This window comes from Tyto alba, unplaced genomic scaffold (genome assembly GCF_018691265.1).
Source record: "Tyto alba isolate M040663 unplaced genomic scaffold, T.alba_DEE_v4.0 Super-Scaffold_49, whole genome shotgun sequence".
Lineage (NCBI taxonomy): Eukaryota > Metazoa > Chordata > Aves > Strigiformes > Tytonidae > Tyto > Tyto alba.
In genome coordinates this window covers 3,028,130-3,051,548 of record NW_024881325.1, presented here as the reverse complement: position 1 = coordinate 3,051,548, position 23,419 = coordinate 3,028,130, and the positions used below count along the sequence as shown (strand labels likewise).

The following is a 23,419-nucleotide window of genomic DNA, read 5'->3' as shown; positions in this document are numbered from 1 at the left end:
TAGGAGTTCAGAATTTAACAGTGCCCTTGCAATTGCACTTAACATTTTCCAACAGTTTTTCACTTTTTCTCTTTTTTTTTTTTTTTTTTTTTTTGGCATGGGCACAGAAATGTTCCTGAGTTTTGTATTCAGAAGCTTCTAGTTCTTAATGTTAGGGATGCTCCTTAAATACAAAGCTGAAGAATGATTTTCCTCTTTCCTGGTAGATGCTACTTGTGATATGATCACAGCTGTGGTACATTCCTGATTTAGAGTGGCTTGAAGTTGGAAAGCATTTTTCAAGAGTAGCAAGTGCCTGTGAGAGATTCTGACGTGAGAAGAGCACCCAGGATTAGTTGTGATGCCTGCTTGCTCAAGAGCTTATTCATTTACATCCAGCTCCACTTACTGCTCCCTCACTTGGACCTCCATCATCAACAGATGTGTTGAGTGTGTAAGATCAATGAGCACAACACTTAGCCCTGTGCTGCACCTGCAACACACAACTGACTGAACACTTTCTGGGGTTTCTTGCCTGGCTGATAAGAGACCAGGAAAAGGCCTCCTATGCATCCATTTCCGTAGGAAGATGGGGAACTCGGTCTGTTGGCAGGTAGGTGCCCCTTGTTAATAGTGGCTGTAGCAATTCTGACAGACTTCAACTTTAGCTGTCTAGACCCCTGACAGATGAGGTTGGTAGATATGTTAACATGGGGCCTGGAAGTGGAGAGTGGGGCAGAGCAGTGGCACAACTGTAATGGAGATAATCATGCCTAAAACACCGTGCAAACAATCTTCAGCCAAAGCAACACATAGCATTTCTACTCAAAAAGCAATAGTAGTCTTAACAAATAAAAAATGCGGCTCCACTGCTAAAATGTTATGTAACACCTAGAATGTCTGGTGTTAGGTGCACCAAATATGCCTATGTAGAATGTCCTGGTAGCTGGTTTGCTTAATTAAGGTGTATGATATTTTGCTTAGCTTAAACTGCGCAGATGGAGAAGATTTAGGAGAAGGTTTATATATGTGGCTTGTGTCTGACTGTGACCGGATAGAATATGTAAAAAACGCTTCTGCCAAATCCCACAGACATAGCTGTAAGATACAGACAAAGAGAATGAGTGCTCACCCACAGACCTGGATCCAGTTATAGCATGTTATCCAAGGTAAACCCAGTCCCGTCCCACCCTACAGTTCCTGCGCTTCACAGCCCTCCTGCTCAGAGTACCTCCCTTCTCTCCGAGCCCTCCAGCCCCAAGGCCTGGCACCACAGCTGTAGTTCAATACCATTAGAAAAGGAGTGTTAGATGCGACAAAGTCTTTCCTGGCAACTTTGTCAACACACATTTGCTGCGGGGGCAGGAGCATTTCCAGAAAGGCCAAGCACTGAATTTGGAGGAAGTCTAATTCACTGAATGGGAAAACTCCCACTGAGGTTGGTGAGACCACAGGACCTGGCCAAGTGCTTCCAAAAATCCCATCCCTACTGAGTGTTTGCAGTACATAACAATTGCTGGGCAATTTCCTAGGTGTGAAGAAAAATATACATCCTGTGCACTCTTACAGTATTTTGTTTGTATTTGAAAGGATCAAAGTTCTATTTTACGACTTTCCTACTTTTTTTCATATAATAGTCTTAAAACAAGTCCAAACTTGACAGACAAGCTCTGCATCTTCTCAACAGCCCAGAGGAAAGATAAAGGGAACATTAATGTTGGTTTAAATTATGAGAGGGAATTGGACTGCACAAGAACTGTAATCCTCAAGAATGAATTTTCATTCCACTTGTCCTCCACTTTCAGCTAATCAAAAATTGTGATACATGGTCCTACTTGTATTTTGGCTTTCAGCTCCCTACTATGTCTTATGTGGTTGAAAACTGAATTCTTGATTTACGCTGAAGATTAGGGAATGATAAATGCTATCACTTACCTGCAGTCGCAATTTTAGAAGATTCTGGCATTATGAGCAAAACATGCATTTCATGTATATGATTACTAAAGCTGACAATCTGTCATGCTGCTGACAAAGATAGTGGAGACTGAGGGCCAGGGTCTGTTAATAAATAACAAAGATCTTGAATTCCAATTTTAATATCATGCACCTTTTATAACTGAAATAATAAGATGTTCTCTATAATGATTAATTTGCTCAGCAAAGCTGCTGGCTGGGTCACACATTTTTGGACATTTTCTAATTTAATTTGGCCTTTCTCTTTGGACAGTTAGCAACATTTCCCACAGGGCATACACTTGTCATTCAGTACTCAGAGAGGAACATCACTCAGACACAAATACTTGCTGTACAGATTATTCAGTTCTCCCAGTGTTTACTGCACATTTGGATGGGACCCTTGGTAGAGTCTCCAGTGTCTCTCATGTTGCAGAACAAACTCCCTCATTTCTAAACAAACATTACTAATTTGAAACGAATGCAGCTATCACAAAGCATAATCACTTCAAAGCAAATACTTGCTAAGTTTGGGTATTGTAGAACTTATGCTGATCATGTAATGAAAGTTGTAAGAAAAAGAAAACATAACGCCTATTAGCCTTAACTCTGACCTATGAGCATGGCTGTTTATTTTAATAGAAATAATAGAAATTTAATAGAAATTTTAATAAAAATTTAATAGAAATATTAATATTTCTATTAATCTGTGGTTTTGGATGTTTTACTGAGAAATTAAATCAGAGTAAAAAATTTTTGAGTTTCATATCTGAATTTAGGGCTAAGTTGTTGCAAAATTTTCAGAAATAGCTCATGAGCACAGTTCTGCTTCTCCTGTACTCCCCCGATGACACTTCAAATTTAGGTTTCCAAACCTAAGACTGATTTCATTGCCTGAAACTAGACACTTCTGTCTCCATATTTTAGCAATTTTAGCAAAATTGAACAGAAGGTGGGTATTGGCCAAGTTAGCAGGAAACTAATGATTAGGCCAGGCTAATCACAGAGAACATTTTTAATATACAAGCAGGCAGTGTTTATACCACACATAAAGTTTACACTGAATTATGCTGGAGATCTTTAACTGTGCAGTCTTATTCATTACATCTCTGACAAAGTATACTCATTCATCACATAACCCTAGGTTTGTGTGGCTGAATCTCTGCTACCATGCTGTGTCAACAGGGACAAAACTGGAATCTTCTGCAGTTACAACCCAAACCTCTAGAGTCTGAGCTGAAAGTATCTCCAGTATCTCTTACCTGGGCTAAGTGGAGACATTTGGAAAAATACATAACAGAGGTTTTGGTAAAGATGAAAGTTAAACCAAGTTTTGGTTCAAATGCTTTATTAGACACTTGGTGGCAGAAAATTCTGAAGTCATGAAGCCCTGAACACTCACCAAAAGCAATAATAGCTAGCATTAGCTGTACAAATGGAACAGACTTTTGCTTTAATGGAAAGAATTTCCAGGTATTTTGAAGTAAACAATTAAAAAATCAATTAAATGAAGAACAACCTTTTAGTCCAAGGACACAAACAAGGCCTGTTTTGGTACTGGAAGAATGTAGAGTGGATCTATTAAAGGATAAGGGTTTCATGTAATTGCAGAGAGGATGCTTGGCTCTGCGTGCCTAATTAGTGACAAAAAGCACTAGTATTAATTTGCATTAGAACTGGTTATTGAAATGACCCTAAACCTTCTGGTACTTAAAAGTGAGCTGCACCTAACGGACTACATTTGGTCCTCTGGGACAAACAGAAGGAAAGTGTCAGTATTCACGGACTCTAAATCAGATCTAAGCCAACATCTATTGCTAGTGCTTTAGCAATAGATTCTCTTGGTAGCATCAGCTGAGGAAACTAGCCTCACCTTAAGCATACTAGATCTTATACTAAATATAAAACCACACACAATTATGAGTACAGACATATACACTCTTACAAGGCTGTTCCCACATGAGATTTTAATTGAGTCATAGCACATACTGTTATCTTTGGGTATATAAATCCTGCAGTCATAAGACAATTAACTATTGAGGTGGCACAATAGCTTGCAAATAAAGAAGTTCAATAAGGATTCAACAAGATGTGTCCAAAAGGCTTGGATTAAGGATTAAGACCTTGGTTAAAAAAAAAAAAAAGCTCCAGGAAATGTAAGCAATGAAACAGTGGAGATGCTCTGCTGCAAAAGCATGTCTTGCAGGTGATGACAAACTCTTTGTGAACTGCTGGGAGTCTAACAACACAAGTGTTCACACTGTCACTCCCTGTGGTCTTCACAGAATTTTCTTCAAAATCTCTACCCGTTGTCCTATTTGGTTGAAATTACTAAAAAGGTGCAGCTGTTACCAATGGGACACGAGAAGATAGGAAGGCATAAGGGAGCCAGACACCAAGTGAGTACTTAGGCTTTGTTTTCTCAGGAAATCAACCTGAGAATCTGCCTTGCTATAGTTGGAGCAAAAGTAGACTAAAAGCTGTAATCAAAGTCTTAAAATATTTTCCAGAAAATTATAGATTTAAATAACTCTGCTAAGAAATACCTTAACATTAAGATTTCTTTGTAATTCTGTTTAACAGAGTTATGCTTTATACTGCAGTTCTCCTTAAAAAGCGATTTATATAATTAGTATCTGATTAATACATGAAATGTGTTCTACAGACACGCATGGTTTCTTTTATTGATGGGTTTATGTACCGGTGAAATGGGTGCATTGAATCTGTTGTTAAAGGCATCGTATGACCCTCTGAACTAAAGACCTAGAGCAATTGGTTAACCCATTGTTAAAAACATCAGTCTTGATATCCAGATTCATTTATACATGGCTTATAAAGAGGAACTAACTATTAATGGCACTGTTAGATGTTACTGCTTAACTCATCTATAAGTGGTAAACAGGTAGATCTAGTAACAAAAAGTAACAGCTGTGTCTGGTCTGGAGGGTGAGATGACCAAGAGGAATTACATGCATCAATACTGTAAACCTCAAAAGAGAATTTCTGTTAATACACGATTGCTCACCTGTAAGACAAAAACTTCAACTCTTGCTTAAAATACCTGTTAGAATGAAAAGAAGAAAATCTAGTAAGTCAGGTAAGTAAGACAGAAAGCCAAAAAGGTTTGCTTAGACAGCACTAGGCATTATGCGTAGAATTACGAAATTCCACTTTCTTCTGTATAGGAGGAAATTTTCATTGTCAGCAGGCCAGAAGATCCTTGTTAAAATTCTTGGCCTGCATACGGGCATGCTGATCTTGGCAGCTGCTAGGCTACAGAGATAGGGTCTGCTGGTAGGATCTTATCTCTGATAAGTGGAAGCTATTTGAAAACATGGAAGTGTGGATCTATTGTCCCAACTGCAACTGGAGGGGGAAAACTCTTATGTATAAAACTTAATTTAAAAGTAATATTTGTGGAACAATTATTCTCATGAGAATATTACAATTAACACCAAAATCACGTTACTTTATGATAATGTATTTTGAATTGTAAATACAAAGTGTGTGGAAATATGTTCACAAAACACAATGTGTTATTGTGATCAAATGTCTGCCTTATGATAACTAAAATAATTGCATGCTGATTAGCTGGAGGAGTAATGGGAAATTTCTCTTAAAATGACAAGAATAGCTATCACTTTCCTGAGGAGCTGTTGCTCAATGTGCCAGCGTGGTGATATCCCACCTAGGGTACAACCATCTCTGGCAATGGGCTTGAAGCCTCTGCCACAGTCTAGCTCATGTTATCTCTGCAAAATAGTGTGACTGAAGGGAATGGAAGTGATTTTGAGATAGCTCAGGTGCTCTTTCCTGCTGAATAAACAGTAGGTAGGCAGAGCAGGCAAAGGGTACACCTACAGTGTCATTTACCAAGTTGTGAACAGTACGTTATCTATTAGGATTGAATCTTAAAGATGTGTCTCTGTGAACCAAACATGAAGATACCTTGTGCTTCTTTATAGGCCAAAGTAGTTAATGAAGAATTTAAGCTAAGAAATACTGTGTTAACACAGTACTGAAAAATTAATATTTTGAAATCACCTGAAAAGCCTGATAGAAAGGAAAAACATCCTTTGTTTACCAAAACTACTGGCTTGGAGAACTAAAATTTATATACAATTTTCAGCATGAGAAATATGTCTTGCATAGGATTATTTGCTGAGTACCTAAGGGTTAACTCTCATAGTCTGGTATGCAACTAAATGAACCTATAATTAACTGTGTGTGGCTATTGGTTAAAAATGTTTGGAAGCAATATGAAGTGGTATTATTTTGCAACTAGTACTCCTGCCAGCACCTGGCTTTATTAGTTTAGCACAAGAGGTGTTTTCTGATTTGTTGTCTGGAACAAGTAAGACTGTTCTTTTGGTTTCTATCAATCTTTGGAAACTTTTCTCTTGACAGCTTAAGCATTTGTCAAAATGCTCTACCTGGTTGCTCCCAATTCTTTACTATACAGTGCCAGCACCACTTCATTTGAGTGCTTCACTACCAGTGGGGAGAGTTACACGGACGTTGAAGTTTAGTGGGAATGAGTCAACCCTGTACCATTCCTCTATCTATGTACATAAGCTGTGATGAGGATGAATTCCAGTTGTGTCATTTCCTGTTTTCGCTGCTTTTTTTACGTGAATAATGACTCAGGCTCCATGACATAGACCAAAGTGACAGGTAGCAATGACATCCCTGCCTGAATAACCCCCAAGTAACAGTATGTCATTGTGTTCCCAAACTGAGAAGCGTAAATAAGTTTAGTTCATCCTATTGGGGACTAATTCCAATTTCTTCAGAAATAGCATGCTAAAATATAAACTGTAAGCAGAATTACTTTCTTTCTTTTTTTTTTTTTTTTTTTTGTTTACAAAAAAACCCCCACTCCACACTATATTTTAATGGCAGCTTGATGCATTGTCATTTAGAAGCCCAGAGTATGGATGAAGATCACTGTCCCAAGATCAAAACTAAAAACGGGCACACTGGACATAGGATGCTAGAAGAATTATATTGACTTCGAAGAGGTCGAGGTCGGCAGACATCACTCAGTTAAGATTTCATTGACTTCATTACTCTGATCCATACATTGACTGCAGAACTGAGCTCCTAGACTGAAGTAAGGATTAGGGAAAACGGCGTTTTTAACACATTCATCATCTTTTTAATACATGGCAAAATATCCCACAGATCACTATTTGATAGAGGCCTGTTTTAGAAGTATCAGTATTTTGGAGTAATTTTTAATTTGTGACCAGAATGTAAGGAAGGTAAATACAATCTAAGAAGAAATGTTACCTTGGTGGCATGTCCAAATCCAGAAAAACTGCTGTCTCATTTTCTTTGTAAACTCTCAGTGTCAGTGAACACCATGTTGTTTCTTTATTTTCAGAACTCCTTGATCATCATTTTTTATTCACTTCTGGCATGAAGATGCTATCCAGTATCTTTTTGGAGAGGAAGATACATGCTGTAGAAGACTTATGTAATGATAGGAAGATAAACCAGATACTATAACCAATGACTCTATGTGTAATTTTGTAACACCATCCCCCTTTCCAGTCTATTTTATCTTCATTGTACAAAGTGCCCAGGTAGGCCAGACAACAAGACTATTCAGTATTTCACAAGCTAAAATCCATCATATTCACAGTGTCAATTTTGCAGGAAATAACAATCCTAGGTAAATTTTCCCTTAATCTCACGGTCCTATTTCAGTAGGGGCTAGGAAATCACACTTTCACTTAAACAAATATGTAATATAAAATAACATGTTAAATTAAAAGAAACCAGATTTAAAGAAACCAGTTTTTTTTCAGAACTGTTTTTTCCAAGTTCCTTTTTATGACTGATCTTTAAACTTCCTACATGATGACACTTACTTGGCACTGCATAGATCCAGCCTAATCTAGATGATAATGGGTCTCCCAAGAGTTATTTTTTAAAAACAAGCAGTTCATCAAACACATTGACAGTTATGTTTTCAAATTATTTCCACTTTTTCTGTTAAAATATTTGTCTTGCTTTTAAATTGAGAAATCCACAGAACCAAAATGAAAGACTTGTCTTGCAGACAGATGTACCAAGAAGCCATCACAGCTGTAACCCCTCAATAAACTGCCAAGCTGACCTTCAAGTACTGAGCTTTTGCCATTAGCAACTCAGAAAACAGAAAGCCCCACACCAGGAATTCCCCCATCTCACAGCCTATTTGCCGATAGACAGTAGGAACATGCTAATTTCAGTCTATTTCCTGATATAAAACTTACCTAAGCATTAGTTTGGTAATTCGTAGTTGAGAAAAACTTTTATAACAGGACTTCCTGCCAACGGGAGGAAGGGTGGGTAAGAAGGTTTTATATTTGATATTATACAGAAAACTTTGTCACCCACCACATCCCTCAAGAGTATGCAAAACTCAACCTGAAGCTCACAGTTCCAGCTCGTGAATTAATGGTTTCAATTTATGTTTTGATGACCATAATGAGAGAGAGATGAGGGTGCAGGTACTTTCTCTCTGGGGAAAACTGGAATGTGTTCGTGAGAGATGTAAAAAGGCAAGGAATCCCACAGACCAGCTTGCAGCTGTTATCAGATACGATGGAAAAGGGAGGGGGTGAGGGAGAAGAGAATACCTGGCATGAGACCTGCTCTGAGGAGGGACTGTCTGATGTGGCAGTGTGGATTTCTGTATGTATCATTCCTCTCAAATCCATATCAGATTTTGCTGAGCTATTAACATCAGGTGTTGCCACATCATGCCCACTATCTCTGCAAGCGGTATCTTGATGAAGATAAATAAAAACTTAAGAACCTTATTTGACTTTCATGGACCATGATTAGATTTGCAGAGCTGTCAGAGAAAAGTACTGAGGAATGAGCAAGCTAGATACAGACTCACTCTGAGCCACATACGTGGAATCCACTTTCATAGTTACTTTTGCAAAAACTGAGAGGGTTTTGGCAGAAGTTTCTCCTAGGAGCAGCTACAGCAGGATATAAGGTGTTCTAATAAAGGGACCCCTCAGTGACAGAAAGCTGAAGTATTATGACACCTCGTTTTATTTCACATAGCCGTTCCTACAGTTTGAAAAAAGTCAAGGGCCATGCTTTATAGTTTAATCTGAGAAGGGCACTATTAGATTGTGTGAGAATCTGTCTCATTACATCTCTCTTTTTTAAAACAGCTATATCCTTTTTATCCCAAGTCCAACTGTCCTTCAAAAATACCAATTATGAAAGCATCCTGTGACATTTATTTTCTACTGCTTTTTTGGGTTTTGGTCCCAGAATTGGTAGTAAATTGATTTAGTACATGGCAAGTCATGAAGGTTACCAGAAGTATAAGAAAAATATGCAGGAATACATTTTTTTTTGCTGCATTCATCTCAGATTTTATTGGCCTTGCTCTCAGACTTGTGTTCATTTGTTATTCTGCACAGTGCTAGTCACTGAATGAAGGGTACTAGGTCTTCTGTCCTCTAATTTAAACAGTACAGCTTACCCAGGGAAAGAGAAGAACACCTCATTCAGTTCACGTGTGCTGACAACAGTGCGTGAGTACTGTGACCAAACAGAAAGACTAACTAATATTTTTTTCCTTATCTGTTCGATATATTGTGGAAATAGTCTCTACATTCAGAAAATATTTTAGAAATTATACTTAGAAATTATATTTAGAAATTATATTCAGAAATTCTATTTAGAAAATATAATAATAATAAATAAACATGGTCAACTTTTTTATAAAGCCAAAGTAAAGGGCAACTAATATCCCAGGGCAGAATGTATAAAAATAATTATGAAACGCTATAAAATGCATATAAGAAATGTAAGGAACCTCCTGCTTTGTGGTAGCATAGAGGAAAGTCAGAAACAGTACACAAAATGTTAAACTTATGAGAGTGCAAAATTTCTGAAATCTCAATTTTTAAGGGTATCATGAGTTAGAATCTGTAAAAAGTGTTTCTGCTTTTTAAAATAGGATATCTATTACTGAAGGTAGATAGTAGTATTGGGAAATACCACTCATCTGTGGTGTTTCTAGCATTATGTCTTTTAGCAGCATTCTCTTGGCTGTCTTTATAATTAGTCCTCAGACCAGCATGTTGCTCGATTTTCTTTAGATGCCTATTCTGAGGAAAGTGCAATGGTGATTTCATTTATGTAGGTCACATGTTGTTGTGATTTCCCAGCCATTTTTTATTTGAAACCAAAAATTTCTTGTAATGAGAAAAATGGTTCAACCTGCCGGGGTAGTTTTCTGGGACAGTCACGGCTGACAGCGTTCAGTGTGTTTGATACTGTCTTCAGGTATTATACTTTTGCACAGATTTACTAATCAAAAACATGAGAAAAAAAAATTTTTTTTCTGTGCTTAATAAGGTCTTCATAATATGTTCAACTGAAATATGAAAGATTGTCTGGAATGAGTCACTCTTAATATGGGACACAATCAGTTCCAAATTCATCCACAATTAGTTTGCCATAGGATATCAATGCAAAATAGGTTATGTTTCTACAGAAAACATTTTACAACAGCTCTGTTAATGTAGTTAGTGAACATCCTCTGATGGGAAATAATTTTTTCTGTTAAAATATGCCTTTGCTAACTTTAAACTTGCATTTGGGTACTTTTTTATTATGCTGTTTTTCACATTTCTTAAAGATTTCATCGGGTTTGTCTTCAACAGCAGTTTTTCTTCCTTTATGGTCACTCATCTTCATTTTTGTTTTCCAATCAAAAAGCACCAAGTATTATTTTTACTTTCCTCAAGTTTCACAGCTCTGGTGTTAAGACAGTCCTACAAGTTACTTAAAGAGTAGCATCCTTTTGAGATTACTGTCAGACTTGAATAAAACAAGTGGCAGAGTATTTTCCTAGTCATTTTAATTAGACATACTCCTTTTACATATACTTCCACTGCCCTTTTCAATGCCTAGTCTCACTCTATACCTCCTTGCCAGTTGCTCTAGATATGATTTGGTTCACAAGTAAGTTAATTGTTGAAAAACTAAATATCACATAGCTTTATTGTATTAGCTTAAAACAATATTTTTACTCAATGAATCCTTCTTCAAAAGCAAAAAACATATCTCTAATTCTTGAAGTTTGAGGATCTTTGCCTTATAGCTACAATTGCCCCTGGAAACAATATAAATCATAAATCATCATCTGCCACAAGCTGAAGGAGGCAGGTTTGCATCTGTCCATTGGTCTCCCAGCACGCAGAAATGTTGTGACCTGCCATGTTTTTCTCTGGAGTGAAAAATTCACTCTTGTTTTGCTCACAGTTGTGTCTTCTTTGACCTCTCGTAAAGGTATGTGTGCAGGCACTTGTAGGAGACAGTTATTTCCTGACCCGGATGATCTGATGTCAGACAAAATTAGGAAAGATTATGGCCTTGGTGGGATAGGAATCAGTGTCTGTTGTCTCACTAATTACATTTGCTTCACATGTAGACTGGAGTCCGAGTTATTTCTGATGAAGCAGTAAAGAGTCCCAGGCCTCAGGCACTATGACATTGGCAGTGTATTGACTGTGAGACAGGATTTAGTTTCCATGGGAACCCTGTTGGTGAAGGAGAATGCACTGGGAGTGTGATGGTCACTGTATTTCATGCTGTAGGTCCTTCAGGACAGCTTTGGCATCGAGTGCTTTAGAGTTCTGGTGACTGGATGCAGGGCTGTGCAGTACCTGACCCCACGTGAGTGGGCTTGTGTGGTCCCAGACTGCCCTGGCAGATGCATTTGGAAAGTCAGCTGACTTTAGGTGCTGGAAACCCAGGGAGGTACACACCACTGACTAACTTGGGTAACAGAGGCACTGAGCTGAGAAAACCCACTGCACAAGGGTGACCAGTGTTTCTGAGCATGCCAGCCACATAACAGCCTCTCTTTCTATTCGCCCAGATCCCAGCACCCGCAGCGCCCGTCCCACCACCCAGCAGGCTGCAGGGTGCCAGTGGCAGCACTTGTAAGCAAATGCCACTCCAGCGCCAGGTTGCACCAGCCAGCCCTCTCTGCTGGGTTCACTGGAAACCGGGACCGTTGGCTCAGCCACCCCCCAGCCAGGGTACCACTGACAGGCGCCCTGCCCACTGCACGACCACAGTGCTGGAACCAGCCCATGCAGCTTCTGGGCTGCACGGTTCTTCAGAGCTACAGCTTGCCACCCTCACATGACGCACCCTTTGCATTCTCTGCAAAACTAAAGGCAAAGAAAAAACATGTTAAGTTCCTAATGGCAGTGCCCAAAGGTACTATATCTGAAGATAACATCAATAGAGAGAGCCAGCACAAGTTCTCTTCACACAAACTATTTCCCAGAGGCTAATGGCAATGAGGAGAGAGAGAGAGAAAAACAAGTACTGACAGTTTACTGTAGGAGCTCAAAGAAAAAGTGGACAAAGCTAAAAGAACTCCAGCTCTTTGTTCGCATTTAATCCCGTTCAGAGCATTCACTGGTGCATACAGATTTACTTTCCATGGCTGACGGAGCTGGATCTGGTCATTTGGTAAGAAACAGAGGATCTAGGATTTAAGTTTTGTGCCCTTCAGGCCCTTACATTTATAGGAAAAGTCAGTCTATAACATACATTAAAAGTTTTAATTGAATGTAAAAAGTATGAGCTGCTGGCTAATACCTCCAAAGAAACAAATCCTGATCTTGAAAGGTGAAGAAGGTTTTCTGTTTTTAACACAGACCAAGTTTTTAAGAGGTAGAACACTTTGCTCACAGAAACCAAGGGAAAGACTGGGGCCTCCTGTCCCTACCCAAAGAATCCCTTATTTTATTTTCTTCCTTCTCTTTTCAACTCTTGTCTTGAATTTATAAAGGCGCTGATTTATCAGAGGCTACTAGAATAATGTAACAGTGTTAAAATAGCACTGTCCACATATTTTAATGCAAAACAAATAGTCCAAGCACCTGATATCCCAGTACAATAAAACTATCAAATCACCATTGCAGGCTTTTGCTTTTGCTGAGGATAGACAGTTCAAGTTACATGTAGCCCATTTTCTAAAGGCTATAGAGTCAATTCATCTCTGGCTGAATTTGTAAAACACCACATTGAAAGACAGCACCAGCAAGGAGGATATATATACAAGAACAGAACCAACAAAAGAGTTTGTGAGTGAAAGGTAGAGAGGCTGGGTTAGAAAAGTCAGAACTGGAAGGGAAAGGTCAATCTCAGAGTACAGTGGACCCAAATTAGGTAGATGTGTTGGAGTGATTTTAGCACAGCGTATTGGAAATGCACCCCCATCGGGTATGTGGAGAAAAGGGAGGGTTAGCCGGTAAACCTTCAGAATTGTTATCTACAGAAAAAAACCCAAAACAGTAAAGGTGGCACAGCGTCAAAAAAAGAAACTCTTTCTCATCCCTCTGCCCCATCCTGTCCCCCTCCAGGCATTTTTGGTTGTCTAAGAAGCACCCCTAGTATTTGGGCTCAACTAACGTTGCTCAGACTTCTCATGTTCAGACAAAACCAGACCTTTTTATCCTCACTGCTCATGCCCAGCCTTAGCTGAGACCAGAAAAGCAGAAGCTTGTTCTGGTTGGCATGGTGTCACCCAGAGCGGGAGACCAACACGTGACACGAGGCCGTCCAGTTGCTGAACTGCTCCAGCCGCTTGCTCAGCTCTTTCCAGTGGAGCTACTCATTCTCTCAGAGATTGCTGGCTGTAAATGGGATGCTAATGAAATAAACAAAAAGGCAATTTAGGCTATTTAAATACACTTCAGGAAAAAAGCTCAACCTAGATAGATGACACATGATGCGTTTTGTATTAATGTTCCAAGTCCATTTGGTGGGCCTCGTGGCAGGCAAGTTAGAAATATTTTGTTGCAAGTTTGAACACCATACCAGGATATAAGGCTAGTCACTTGAACAAGAGCAGTGATTGAGTTAGGGTTGAGAAATGTATCCCTGGCTAGTTTCAAAATTAAAAAAAGAGAGATTTTAAAAAGGTACAAATAAGACTAAAAGAATTTATGTTATTTTTCCGGTTTCTCTGCTATAACTCCTTTTCCATCTCCTCATCTGTCTTCTAAGTGTACTACATTATGAATGAGTGAGCAATAAAAGAAGTATGCAGTGGCTGAGAAACTCAAGATAACAAGATAATGCAAAATGTAAGCCAAAACTTGAGCAGAACTACAAGTTAAGATGTAGATCTGAATATAAAAGTTTCTCGCATCTGAGTTTTAGGGCAGTCATTAGATAGTTTGCATGAAAAGCTAATTTAAAAACAGTAGCACAAAATGTGACCTAATATATGCTAAGTTCACATCTGTCAAAATCTTGGACCTGTACTTTCTACGGGTTTTAAGCCTGTCTTCGGACAACATGTGCTGACACTTCACTCGCAGTCTAAAACAAAAATAAAACTATTTTAATGCCTATGAAATCCCTATCTTTGTTGAGAAGGGGCAGAGGAAGAACAATGAGTAAAGAAGCAGCTACAAACTATCATACAGTTAGGCAATAGCAATTACTGTGCCTAGGTGACATGGGAACAGCCTCAAGACCAAAAGGTGTTACAGTAATAAGCTACTACATGCAGTCTTGAAATTACTTGTTTTAAGGCTGCCAAGAGCAGGATGGAGCTATGTTCACCAGTGTTTGTGCACTACTTATGATCTGCTGGCTGCACAACTTAAGATGTGCTCTTTCTCCTTGCCAACCCCGTTTATGCTCAGATTTTAGACTTGAAGTCCCAGCACACATTAGACATCTCGCCTTTGAGCTGGACTTGGCTCCTTCACTGCAGGCTGCCATTTCCAGCAGCAGCCAGTGATGGCATCTGGATGGTAAGTGTTCCAATTCTCCAAAACCGAAGGGGATGGGTTACAACAAAGAGTTAATTAAAATTTCTGTGTTGCTGACCTCCTTCCAGCCTTCGAGGCTGCCCAGGTTTGGAGCTTCACAGATCAGCTGGGGTTTCTCAGAGGAAAAATTATGTGGCCACTCCCTGAACCCAGATAATCCCTCTGGCTGGGCTTTTCACTGCTGGTATCTGCCAGGTTAAGGCAGAATTCAATCATCAAAATTATTATGGTCTCTTTCAAGAAAAGAGCAGTGGGAAATTAATTGCTTTAAATGAGGTATGTTTTCTAACATTAAAGCAATGTAGTTGCTAAGTTATAGGGCTTGGGACAGACAGCAAGGACTAAGCTGGTCTCCAGTTTTACTTGGCAAAGACTCTGTTGGTATACAAACAGCAGGAGGGAGAAGATACAAGGATAAACTTTCATGGGATGTGAAAGTTGAAGGGAAGATAAAACTTCTTATTTTCAAATGGAAAGTAGTGATAACTCAGGCATAAGCATGAGAGACCCCTGCAAAGAAGAGAACATGAGACAGAGTGGAGCAAGCCATGATGTTGAGGTGTTTGAGACACTTTTACAGTATTAAGGAGGTAGATCTTTTTTAACAAGAATTGATGACAAAACATGAAAACAGTTTCTCATCTTTACTCTTACCCTTTATGACAGACCTAATTTTCTTGAAAAGCAGCTGGGGCATTCTGTATGCTCCAGTATCCATTTGTGAGGAGGCAAAATACTTCAAACGTGCTGGAAAGTGAAGAGAACTTGACTATGTTGTATTAAAATAATACTTAGATTTCCAAATTGGAGCATTAACTTGCAACATTTAGAACAGAAGATGCCTATATGAATAAATGATCATCTGATCTACATTGATGATTAATGTGAGACCAAGAGGAGGATAAGCATTGATAGAGTTTATCTGCTTCTTCATATCCTGCACCAGCTTGTGTAATTTTCAGGTGCAAGAACAGAAATGTAGTTTATTTTTTAACCTCTGTTTACAAAAATCAAGTTCTAGTACCTCTTGTTGAACTTTGAAAACATTCTGCATGTGGCATTTCATGTAAAGCTGTGATTTTCTGCCAGTTCCTAATTTCACTGCCATGTGCCCAAAATTGCAACAACAGACAAATCTGCAGCACTGTTCAATCATATTGCAAATGAAAATGAAGAAAAGCTGTGGTTAAGGGGGGCCTCATTTTACCTTTGGTCTGTGGACTGTGAAATTGGGCAAAGTTATCTTCCCTGCTTAACTTGAAATGCAAATGGGAAATCAGCTTTGCAGGTAGAACTCAGTTGACACTGATGAGCATTTGCTACCTGGGACAACAGTGCCACCAGGCAAGCAAAGCCCACAGCTTTGGTGGGAACATGACCTGTGTCTGGTGACAACTCATGCTGGAGAGCAAACCCATCCATGACTGTCATTCAATGTGCATCAGGTAACCCTGTTCTTTTGAAGAGACTCTGGCTTGTATTAATGAATCATTCTTTGTTCTTCCAAATACAGATTCTGGAAGAAAACATGAAGTTAGAGTGCAAGTGCCATGGGGTCTCAGGATCCTGTACCACTAAAACATGCTGGACAACTCTGCCTAAATTCCGGGAGCTGGGCTACATCCTTAAGGACAAATACAATGAAGCTGTTCAAGTTGAACCAGTGAGAGCAAGTCGTAACAAGCGTCCAACCTTCCTCAAAATAAAGAAGCCACTTTCCTATCGCAAACCCATGGATACAGATTTAGTGTACATAGAAAAATCTCCCAATTATTGTGAAGAAGACCCTGTCACTGGCAGTGTGGGAACACAGGGAAGGATGTGTAACAAGACAGCCCAGCAGTCCAATGGCTGCGATCTGATGTGCTGTGGCCGAGGTTACAATACACACCAGTACTCAAGAGTGTGGCAGTGCAACTGCAAATTTCATTGGTGCTGCTATGTTAAATGCAACACATGCAGTGAAAGAACAGAAGTATATACCTGTAAGTGAGTACATGGCTGGGCAGGTTGACATGTCCCTGGCCATGAATACATTTGCACATGCACTCAACGTACCTACTGTAGGAAAGACCTGCTCTCCCTGAAGAAATGCTGATGAATGGAGCCCTCTCTTCTCATATTTCATTGCTTATGTGGATACACATTTCAGACTCTTACAAAAGTCAGTCAAGAAACAAAACCAAACAAACCCCACCCTGAGCCACCTGACACACAAAACAGAGAGAAAAAGATAATCTCAAACAATCTGCACCTCTAAAGCAAGAAGCATTGACTGCCTTGTGAAGAGTCACCAGTCAGAGAAAAATCTCAGTGTGGCAACTAACTCTTGGTTTGGAAAAAAGATGATCAAAAACTTCAGTCTATAAGGAGCAGGGAGGGGTAGGAGAGAAATACTCAAAAAAGGGCTTTGCCCAGGATGGGATGGACAGTACCCCATCGTGAATTGCCCATGTGAGTGCGTGGATAACACAAATTTAGGCTTCTACACTTGTGAAAAGCTTCTGCTGGTCTTGACCATCTCTCCATGTCATATACCATTTGCTACAGCAAGTAGAACTGCTGAAGTTTTCTGTAGACACTGCTTTATCTGCCTTTTTTTTGTGTGTGTGTGCTGCAGATTTTAGCACAGTGATTTGGGACACTTGGGCATAATAATAGCAATATTTAACAATTTATTCAGATAAAACTAATATTAATTTATTTAATTAAAAAGAACTCTACCGACATTTTTCGAACTATTCTGCAATTAAAGTAGATAGCTGGCTTTGTGGAATAATTTTGTAGAAAAAACAAGGAAAAACTGGAGCTGTATATATTATTCTTAACTAGGATATTTCTATTAGTTGGACTTGCAGAATATGTTCTACAATACTAGATGTTTAAGTACAAAAGCTGGCGTCTTTATATATATGTACATACACAAACACACACTGTTTTGGGGGGTTTTTTGTTTGTTTGTTTGTTTTTTCTCCTGTTTGCTGCTAGTTGTCTGGAACAAAAGTCACATGGTAGGGGTTACAAATCTTTACCGGTTTGTTGTTTTGTTGTTTTGTTTTGGTTTGTTTTTTTCTTTGATTAATGAAAGAAACATTAATAAAATCCTGTTTGGAATGTGTCTAAAAATAAGAAAATCCAGACAAACGTCCATCTTTTGGAAAAATCAACCATAAGATAAGAGAGTATATTTTGTAAAAAACTATTTTTATATAAATATTTTATTTATACTACGTCTGCTTGTTCAACCTGTACTTTTTCTCAAAACAGGCATACAATTTGTAATTCCTAGGCTGTTTAACAGAGAAAGGGTAATTAGTTTGTGGACACAACAGCAGCAAGCTGGATACATTCAGCTGCAGTTGGTGGATGTGTCAGAAAGCAGAATGAACTTTCTCTCTGGATGTGTGTACAAACCGGCTCTTTTCCTGCAGCTCAATTTGCAGAATATGCAAAACAAGAACAGGGTATGTAGCATCAATTTTGTCACATGGCTTGAATTCAAGATTGGTATTAACTGGATGCTCATTTATCCCATTCAAGAAAAAAAAAAATCCGAATTAACTTCCCACATGCGTCAGTCATTAAACTGTGGCGTTATGACTAGCAAATGTGCTGTGTGTGCTGTCAGTTAAACCTCTATATTGTGTTACTGTCAAATTTGATTTTAATCAGTGGAAGACTGTAGACTATGACTGTAAAAACTAGCATGACACACATCGTCTGATTCTCATAGATAGGATACAAAGCTTACTTTTTGTTCAATCCTTTTTGGCATTTACATTATTCTTTCCCCCCAAAAGGCCAGAGCTCAAAACCCCAGAAAAACATCTAGGCAAATTTAAAGACTACTCACTTGTTTTTCAGAGCCCAGCTAAGCCATTTTTGTGTTTTTGTGTTCCCTTTATGGTATTTCCATGTTATCACTGCTAATTTCTTCAGATATTTGAGTGGTAGATATTTTTCTCTTTTAAGAATCATTCTGTTCCTTCTGCTTGACTCATTTGTGACCGATAAAAAAATAATCTAATTTTAATGTTTTTCATTGGGTAAGAAACATGGCATGGTGTTACCAATGATATTGTATGTTCTCTCTGGGACAGGCCAGATTGTCCCCTACTTCCAGACTACAGGATCTCATACCTCTGATGAGGCTAAGAGGGGCATCAGTAAAAGAGACAAACCACCATCCAGTTTGTGGTGCATTTCACTGACTCCTGTTAATAACAGCAAGTGTTACAAGGAGTAGATGGTATAGATATATCTTGTGTCCATTGAGCTTTCTGAGGCAAAACTCCCAAATAAGACTGCAAAAACAGAGAAAGTTTTCTGAGAAAGTAAACAGAAGCATCACAAAAGGTGTTGCAAAGTTTCACTATAACAACCTAGCCTTTTAGAACTTGTCTGAATGTGGCATGTTTTTTTTTTAATTCACTTCTTGTATATATGTTATTTATGTAAAACCACATACCCATGCAGTATGTGATCCTAGCAATGTGTTATTAGAGTTAAATATGCAATTTCTTTGCAGACCTCCCACTTAACAAAAAAGAGGATTTTTATGAAATTCAGACACCAGCATGGGATGTGAAAATAAAATTATTAACATAATTTAGTTTCAAACATATGATTTGTCAATATAAAAACATTTTTTGGGTTAATTGAGTCATTGCTTTTAGTTCTAAATTCCACACATCAAGAATTGATAAGACATAAAAGGCAGTAAAGTACATGCAGTATGGATGTTAATTACAGCACTATATTATGGTTAAATAATTCAGATCTAATGTTTAATATTGGAATATCCTTTCCTCCCCCATCACCCACACCCCCCGCCCCCCACTTTGTATTTTTTTTTTTTTACTTAGTGGATACCATGTCATAGTCAAAAATGTGTTTTCTTCACCGATTAGAGTTATTTTACAAATTATTACTTTTGCAGCATGTTTCTACCATAGAAAAATAATCTGTAAAATTCCTGCTTCCTGTATATTTCAGTATGCAGTGATGTGCAATGTACAGCTAGCAGATTAATTATTGAAGGACAATTATCTTTAAACAGTTTTACTCACAATAATAAAGAACTGGATGCACAATGAAATGAATATGGTACAGATTTTCCCTATATTTTACAACATTGCTTATGGTCAGTGCATTAATTAGAGAAAATGAAAACTTGATAATGGAATAACTGTTTGGGAACTATGAGTTAAAGAACAAGGAAAACCAAACACTGCATTCAACTAGAAGTACTTGGAAATTTGGCTGTGTCATCTTAGATAGGAGAAATCTGGCCCATCAGAATCTGCCATGAGTCTGGAGTTAATTGGTCATTCACTAAATGGGCTTGAATGGCACGAAGAATAAATAGAAGGAGAAAGATTTACGATTTTGTAGATATTCCTCCCTCCAACAACAGTTTGTTCTTTGTCCTCAGGGATAGAGGAGCTCTGTTTTTACTTGGTGAAGAACCACACAATGGGAGTGAAATGCACACAACTGCAGAACAATACAGCTCTCAAAAGAAAATACATCTTTTCATCTCTACTAACCAAGGGAAGCGCTGGATTGCTGTCCACATTAATAACCTAGCTGAGGCTTTTAAAGAAAACATACATTCAAGAAGCAGGAAGAGTAAGAGGAGTAGGAAGCGTAAGAGGACAAGCATAATTGCAAGTTGGGAAGCTATTATTTATGAAATCTCACTTCCTCAATTGATAGCGGAGCCCTGGTTCATGGAAATGAAGCAGTTCTGCCTTGGGACTCCTAAGCAAGTTTTAAGGATTTTACTTCTTGGCCTTTTTAAAAGGACAACTAACCTGAATACAAATAGCTTGAGTACTCGTAGTACCTACATAAAAAATGAGTCAGTCAATGATTAAGTTTTCTTTGACATGTATGCACAAACCTAATGGAGATATGTCTTTCAACAGTGATAATTAAACTGAAAACATCCTTAAAATGTACTCTTAAGTGGCTCATTTCATGAAGTTATTGTAAGGGTACATAGTTACTTAGAAAAGGAAAATAATGGACATGTACCATATTACACAAGGCTCTTAATGAACTATCCCATGGATTACAGAACTGTTTTAAACTGACCACACTTAAAAATCAATTTGTTGAACACAGAAACATTGCAGACTGTAGTCAGTGTGCACATGTTCAAATTAAGATTCAGTGTTTCTGACAACATTTTAAAATTCATCATTATCAGGAAATATGCACTGTGAACATCTAAATTGAGCGTATTAACTAACAGCCCCTTGCCCCCAACTTGTAACCCCAAGAAGTGGACTGAACAAGCAGCTCTCCAACTCTGCTGTTGGGAGGACTAAACTGCAAACTCAGTGACTGACATGCCTAGGCAGGGCTGGCCAAATCCAGCAGATAACTGTTGCTCTCAACCATCAGTGGTACAGTCTGGGTCAGGCTTGAATGTTCCAAAACTGTCCAAAATTGAACCAAGTATAGAAATTTTATCACACATTAGAACTTCAGATGATGAAGCTCATCTAGACTCCAAAACATTCTCCCTTAATTCATGGTTATCTGGGATAGTTGTCACCATGGCAAGTGACCTAATTTGCTAAGCCAATTCATGTTCTTTTGTTTAAAATCATATCAATGATATCAGACAGGCATTTTAATCTTGGACAAAAATTAAGGGAATCTTTCCTGTGGAAACAAACAATAACATATGATTAAGTAAAAATGATGAAGAGATGTAGTTGGATCTAAAGAATTCCACGTGTCTGAAGAAAGATACCAGAACTTTGTGATTCTCTTGTCCAGAGGTGATGCTGTAAATCCCTAAAGGCTTCTTTTGATGCTTTGGAGTTTTATGAAATTACTGATTTTTCTGTTTTGCTGTTGTAACATATCCACAGATTCATCAATAGGACATATCATGTAATTTGTAATTGTGAGGTTAGAAACAAGTCGTGGAGAAGTCTCACTTCTAAGTGTAGCACGGTATATTTACTACTGGTGCTCTCAGGTTCATATAATTCCTTACCTTGATCTTGTATTTTTGTTAGCAAAGTCACTGCATCATGCTCTTGTTGGGAAAGATGCTTACTTTGTAAAGAAGTTTGATATCTATGGGAGAATATGAGATTATATTTACCTTAGAGAAATGTTTTCAGGGTGCACAAAAAAAAACAAAGATGAGGTAAAGCAGATGGTATCAGAATTACACCACTTACCGATGATTATCAATACATAGCCAAACTCCCTTAGCACAGAAAAAACTAGTTTTTGTGTTTCCTATGCTAGCTTGCATCCTTTCCCTATACCCCCCAAATACATGTTGTATATATCATACCAGACCCACATTTGATTTTGTGGTTGCCCATACAAACAGTTCACTAGCAGTACATCAGAAACCCAATACTACCAGCATAGAAAAACCTGTGCACCTCTAGTTTATAAGAATGCACAGAAGTTTTTCTTGGGAACAATACATTATACACAGCTTTCTGTTACTGCAGTGCTTCACCTTCCCATTTTCACCAGCATGCCTGCCTGCAGTGTGTATATGTTTGTTATTTAACTTTCTCCAAGCACTCTGAGTTTTAGTTCTCTATAGAGTGTTTATAGGCTCTCCGATCCATTCCCATTCACTGATGGCTTGTGTGTCTTGATTTTTGGTCTGTATGTGGGGCTACAGTACAGCTGAGGAGGAGGACACTCAACGCAAAAAAAAACCATTCATCCTCTCACAGTGTACCTTTAATTTTTCAGATCAATACAAGAAATATGGAATTATTCCAGTCATCTAATTCACCATGTTTCCTAACTCACCTTTTCAATATTATTGAGAAAGTTGCAGTGGTGTTTTTTTAAAACAAAATTAAAGGGAGTGGACTGGAAGAGGTGTTCTCTAATCAGCTAAACTTGCATAAGATATTGTAGCAAAAACCTGTGAAGAGACAGTGCGGAGTTTTATTCCTCATCAGGCAGATTCATCAATTTAAATGGGACTTCACATGGACTGTACCATAGATAGTGCTTAGTATTATCCTTAATCACATTTGCTCATTGTTCACAATCCTTTTCCAGTTATTAATTTTTCTTATTCTCTCAATGTTATTGAGCTTGCTTCACTCACATGATGTCAGCAAACACTGCTTTAAGTATTAATATTTTACAAATTAGTTTGGCAGATTATGTCTTGGATCCTTTATGCCATTTATCCTGTTATCCTGAAACCCTTTTATTATTTACATAATAGGAGGCCATACATGCCATAACACACTTAGCATTTTTATGACAAAAAAGACCCAAAACTTATCTCTTGGCCCATAGAGCTTACAAAATAAATTAAATCAAAATCCACTAGGCAGGTTTCTGGTATTGTCCCGAGGGTTACATATTACTATCACATACTTTGACTCATTCTCAGCTGTGGAGCACAGCGAGTCTGCAAGTGATGTCAACAGTATCTTGAAGAAAAGTATTTTCTACCAAACTCTATCAGACTGCTTTTTAGTATGGTCAGAGAAGGCAGTTCTTTAGGCAAGAATTAGTCTAACTAGGAGACAGATAAGGAAACTTGAAAGATAAAGAAACTATTATGGCCTAATATGGAGCCCAGAAGCAGCTCAGAAATGCTTTGGAAAAGAGAAGAAAAAACACATAAGGGGGGAAATCCCTGA

General features: G+C 38.3%; 1 protein-coding gene across 2 annotated transcripts in view; it reads left to right on the top strand.

Annotated features, from left to right (window-relative positions):
• Positions 1-19,860, top strand: part of WNT7A (Wnt family member 7A) — a 38,687-nt gene extending 18,827 nt beyond the window's left edge. Inside the window, exons 4-5 of one of the 2 annotated variants that reach the window (XM_042806986.1) lie at positions 14,634-14,744; positions 16,276-19,860. In XM_042806986.1, the coding sequence (XP_042662920.1) occupies positions 14,634-14,744; positions 16,276-16,755 (591 nt within the window). In that variant the 3' untranslated portion in view covers positions 16,756-19,860. The remainder of the gene's footprint in view (positions 1-14,633; positions 14,745-16,275) is intronic. The other variant, XM_042806987.1, reaches the window with a different exon arrangement.
• The last annotated feature ends 3,559 nt before the right edge of the window (positions 19,861-23,419 follow it).